This window comes from Aulonocara stuartgranti (assembly GCF_965226115.1).
Source record: "Aulonocara stuartgranti genome assembly, chromosome: 9".
Classification (NCBI taxonomy): Eukaryota; Metazoa; Chordata; class Actinopteri; order Cichliformes; family Cichlidae; genus Aulonocara; species Aulonocara stuartgranti.
The window spans coordinates 14952079-14957547 of NC_138960.1; the positions used below are offsets into that span (position 1 = coordinate 14952079).

General features: G+C 43.7%; 1 protein-coding gene across 1 annotated transcript; it reads left to right on the plus strand.

Annotated features, from left to right (window-relative positions):
- On the plus strand, positions 1-5145 carry LOC309714837 (uncharacterized protein). Its single transcript, XM_082547563.1, has 5 exons — positions 1-102; positions 187-444; positions 2018-4114; positions 4190-4288; positions 4967-5145. Exons 2-5 carry the CDS (start codon positions 189-191, stop codon positions 4993-4995), a joined length of 2481 nt encoding a protein of 826 aa, XP_082403689.1. The 5' UTR covers positions 1-102; positions 187-188; the 3' UTR covers positions 4996-5145.
- Positions 5146-5469: the final 324 nt, after the last annotated feature.

The following is a 5469-nucleotide window of genomic DNA, read 5'->3' on the forward strand; positions in this document are numbered from 1 at the left end:
CTGGCACTAAAATGCCAGCCTGGCCTTAATCGCACACCCTTGATTTCCTATTTAACCCGCAGAGGAGGTGTGTTGGCTGCTTAGTGGATAACCCTTATGCAAGTAGGTACAAGTCACTTTTAGTCTGTCAAAGGGTATTGCGGTAACAAGGTATCAATAATTATTTTGATTCTTCTCTTTGTTCAGATATGGAGGCAGCAACGTCTACCTTGCAATATTCACACAGTTTGGGCCCCCGTGGTCCAAACCCACTGAGTGCAGCTCAGCCGTCCCAGGGGCCCCAACAACCGGCTCCAGGGGCTCCACGTGCTGAGGAGCAGCAACACAAACCTTTCTTCTACATACAGCCCTCGCAGCCATACATGCCCATGCAGAGTCTGCAGTGGCCTGTACCGATGCCCATGCCTGTGTCCTACAATCCATACTATGGTTACCCAGGTTTAGGTAAGCTTAACTCAACTGTTAGTGCTTTTTAATGTGACTAATGAGAGTTTTGGGACTCAAGTTCCTTGTGTAGATGTTGAACATTATTCAAGCCTGTGAAACCTCTAAATGCTGTCAGTTCTCAGAACCTGTTTAATAAATGGGTTTTCTGCTTGTTTCTGAATATGGTGAAATTAATTAGGAATTCAATGTTAGGGAATAATTGAGAGGAGTGAAATCTAATCCCCTGTATCTAATTCTTTTTCTTACTTAATCCTGTAGCTGTCTGCTTAAAATCCTCATTAAATAACACTTATTTCACAAAAGGTGTGTAATTATATTTCAGAAATTTGTATCTGGCAAGCTGTCTAGACTTTATCTCACAATGTGCGTTTCAATATCTTCAAATGCTAAATCCTGCAACTTTTGTCTTTCCCTGAAGTGCCAACATGAGCCTTTGTGTCAACTATGAGAGAACCCCCTGCCCGCTAATCCACTCATTTCATTAAGTACACCTTGCTAGTACTTGGTCACTTTAAAAAAAGAAGAGGAAAAAAAAAGAAATCCCAATTCAGTGCTGCCTAAATCGCTAATGCTCCACATTTAACACTCCTCAGAGATTTCAGCCCATTAACATGATGGCATCATACAGCTGCACATCCAGGGTAAGAATCTGCTGATCAATCACATCCCAAAGGTTCTCTATTGGATGTGGATCTGGGGAATGTGGAGGCCATTTAAGTACACGGAGCCATGTTCAAGAAGCTCATTTGAGTTGACTTGAGCTTTGTGATGTGGTGTTATCCTTTTGGACACAGCAATTAGAAGATGTGTGCAGGTGTTCTTTTTTCTACATGGTCAGCAACAATATTCAGGTAGACTGTGGTGTTTAAACAGAAGCTTGCTATTGGCTCATTAGGTATTTGCAGTAACAAGCAGCTAAACAGCTGTACCTGAAAGTGTTCAGTGTCAAACTGCTCAGTAGATATGCACTAAAGGAGTCTGATGAAACAGTCTTAATCAGCAATGACCTTCTTTCCCACTGATGGTTAAATGTAGCTCTTTGAGCTGTAGTTTTTTTTTTTTTTTTCTGGTGGTAATCTTTGGTTTCAGGAAGGCTGCATCAGACTTGTCTCTTTTGAATCATATCTTTAAAAAAAGCAACAATGTTTTGCCATCTGTGAGATTTAATCATCGTATGATGTCTTTGGCACTCTCCTTTGTGTGTCTTCACCTGTATATTGGTCATTTTTATGTAGAAAGGGGAGATGAGGAGGGTAAATACTGTGCAGTCCCACACAAGCTGACACTAGACCATCTCATTTGTTCATCAGCCCAGTATTTACTACTACAGTCAAAGCCTTGTCATTAAAATTTAAGTGCCAAACTAGGAGGGTATGCATTATGAATAGCCCTACATGGCTGTAGTTCTAATGTTTGTATTGTATTTTTATTAACATCTGCAGCAGCTGTGGTTTCAATGTTGTAGCTATGCACTAACTGGCTCCCCACGAGCAGTAGTAAACCATTGTAGTGGCAGCCTTTAACAAATTAAAATCTGAGGTATTCACTTAATCCTCTTGTCTTGTTACAGGTTTTGGGATGCCAATGATGCCACACTATCAGCCTAATCCATACATGGAGCCACCTGGCTTTGTCGTCCCACATACCCACCTTCATCTCATGGACTACAGGCGCATGCTAAACCCCCAGTATTACCAGACCATGGCCTATCACGCCCGCAGGTTGCGCTACCAACACAACTCCCCAACCAGAGAAATGACCAGCTCCGAGGTGCAAACTGAGCCACTCTCAGTGACACAGAACACCAGCACCCCAAATTCCAGAGACATGGAGTCATCCAGTGTCTTCCCAATTTGTAGCAGCAGCAGCACCACCACCAATGTCTCCAACAGTCGGGTGCTCTCGTCAGCCTTGACTGTGGAGAGTTCTCCAGAGAGTAATGACATGGTGCCCTCGTCCACCATTAGGACGCCATCAAATGGCAGCTTTGTGATTCAAACTGAAGAGGTGAGGATTGAATGCTGCACCACACCTGTGGGACTACAGCTTCTGCACTCTCACGAGACCGCAGAAGTATCCCGTAGTTTTTCCCAGGACATGGTCCAGTGTAGCTCCATTCTCCAGGGTCACGTCCTGCAGGACGAGGGACTCTGCCTCCCTGCAGACCAGTCGGAGCAGGCACTCCAGGTTTGTCCTGATATCCTGTTAGTTGGAGCACCCAGCACAGGTGAGAATATCCCTGCTCTAGAAGAATCTGGGAACCAGATGGTCCCTGTCGTTTGCAGTTTGGAGTCTCAAGAGGCAGCATGTGGGGAAGCTGGGGTGATGAGTGAGAGAGAGCAGAGTATGACCAAGAATCCCCAACTCGAAGTCGTTCACCTGTCGTTTGATACAAGCTACCTGGATGAGTTGAGGAAGATGGAGTCTTCAGTTTGGTCCAGGGACGACACCTTGGTTCCTTCCTCAGAGTCGTTGATCCAAAATGGTCCCGCAGAGTCTCTTGAGGAAACACTGACTACTAATGAGGTGACTTCTGCAGACATGATGCTGGAAGAGGAGGCTCCTCCGGAAGATGGCACAGCTATGACTGACATGCCGCCGTTGGAAGAGGATGACCTGGGAGTAGTCTCCACTGTGCAGGATGAGATGGTGGTTGAAGCTGATATCTGCCCTATGATGGAATCACCTGTTTCGGAAGAACCTTCTAAACCAAATCTAATGTGCACGGAGATGGCGGCTGTATCCAATGTGCAGCATTTGGAGAGCTCTCCTCTTGGGGCAGATCAAAGCCAAAGCAGAACAGAAACCAGTATCCAGGATTCTCAGGACACATCCTTCGAATCATTACCTGCCTATCTCCCCTCAACTAACTGGCTAGCTGATTTTGAGAATGTCTACTACAGCAACAAGTTGCCGCAAGCTCCCAAGAAGCAGACCCGACCTCAGGGTTTAGATGTTTCTGCTCGAAGGCGAAAACTAGACCTCGAATACAAAGAACTAAATATTCGCAAGTCAAAGGAGAAATACAAACCCAAAGGCAAAGCAGATCGAAGAAGCCTTTCCGACCATGAATGCTGCCTCAGCAGAAGCTTCAATGAGAACATTTTCAGTACTCGTGTGCCAAAGAGGGAAAGACTCTGCTCCAGATGTCTGACAAAACGTAGAACCTGTATGCCTGCCAGCCCTGGACTTGACGGGCACAACTTAAAAAGAAAAGCGGTTCCCTTCCAGCAGTGGAACGACGCCCCCTTACCGACATGTGACGCATGTAAATCTCACACCAAGAGGCGGCTGAGGAAAGATTCTAATCCTGATCTTTGCAGTCCTCATCGGGGCCATGACACTGAGGGCGAATCCTCTGAAAACAGCTCGTGTCGCAAAGGTCAAAGGTGGAGGCCGGGTGACAATCTCAGGAAGCTCGCAGACCTTAAAAGGCCACTAGCATGTAAGCAGAACCTGGAGAAGAGTCCTGGAGCGATGTATCCAAAGCTGAGGGAGAAGAACTGTGTGTGCAATGAGCTGCAGCATCAGCCTGTTGCTTGGGAGAGGCTACACCACTGCACCACCGGGAATGCCATCCGGGAAATGGATGAGAACTGTGCTGTGCCTCTTCAGGACAACTGGAGGGATGTGGACCAGAGATACCTGATGCACAGGTGGCAAACTGGTGAGCACACAGTTTATCTAGAATTCTCTCCTTACATGCTGGTCCACATTTCTAATAACATTGTTCTGCCAACAGAGAAATCATGGATGCCTAAGAGTGACACAGATGGCTCCAAGAATGAAACCAGATCACAACACTTGAACAGACACAAGAAATCACAACCACAATCACAAGGTTTGCCTCATGTTTTACCATGCTTCAGATTTATTTTATGGTCTCAGATGTAAGAAGTGTTTGACACACCTTTATATTCAGGGTTGATTTTTAAACTAAATTCAAAACAGGGAACAGGCTGCAGTGTGACAAGATGTCGGTCGTTTTTTAAAAAATGTTGTTTTTTTTAAAAACTGTAAAGAGCAGAACTATCATCTTAAATAACTGAAGTAACTTTTACACTTAAAAGAAGAGTTTAGAGTCCGGCTGTGTTTGAAGCCTGTTAACCTGAAGGTAAAACACTCCACAGAAGTGCATGCTTTACTATAGCTGCTCTTGTAGCCTTTGTCCACCTGATGCTTTGTAGGAATTGAGGCATCTTTCAGCATGGTGCACAGATTATTTCAAGGTTATAGGCAGGAAAACACGAGATGAAGGGTCTCTCGTCCATATGTCCTCTTGGAGGTTTGCAGCTCAGACGAACGACAAAGATGATGTAACGGTAATTTATTTTGATGGGATGTCTGACAGTTGATTAGCCCTTAATTCTGAATATTTGGGTTGGTTTAAAAAAACATTGAGTCTTAAGTGCTCAAAATAAGAACTTTAAATATAAACAGTGTATCATTTATTACTTATTTAGAAAAAATGGTCAGATATGAACAAATGAAGTGTAAACTTTTTGTCTTTTTTTTGCAGGAACTCTTACCAGAGACACACGATGCTGATCTGCACAACTAGCACAAATCTCACAAAGTGAAAAAGCACTTTTTAGAAATTGATGTACACTTAATTTAAATGTTTCCCACTTTAATTGTCTGTATGTGATCACATTATTCACTATTTATTACTGCTGAATAAACACAGAATTAAGTTTTTGTCCTGCGCTTTTGTGGTTTTCAAGCTGCAGTTATGAATGTGTCCACTAGATGGACCCATTTCTATGCTAACGACACAATCCCTTACACTCGATCAGAAATGCCACTTTTCTAAAGAGCAGATTAAAATTTCTTGGAAAGTAGAACTGCTCATCAGATTTAAATTATTCAACATCTTAAAAGATTTAAGGTAATTTGAATTTTTCATCTATCAAGTGGAGACTTGATGTATCATGTTCAGATCAGTACTGGTTGTCTCAGCAGTCATTGGGGAATAAAACCTGCAACTTTTGCTGAGAGGTATGCAGTCAGCATTTACAGCCC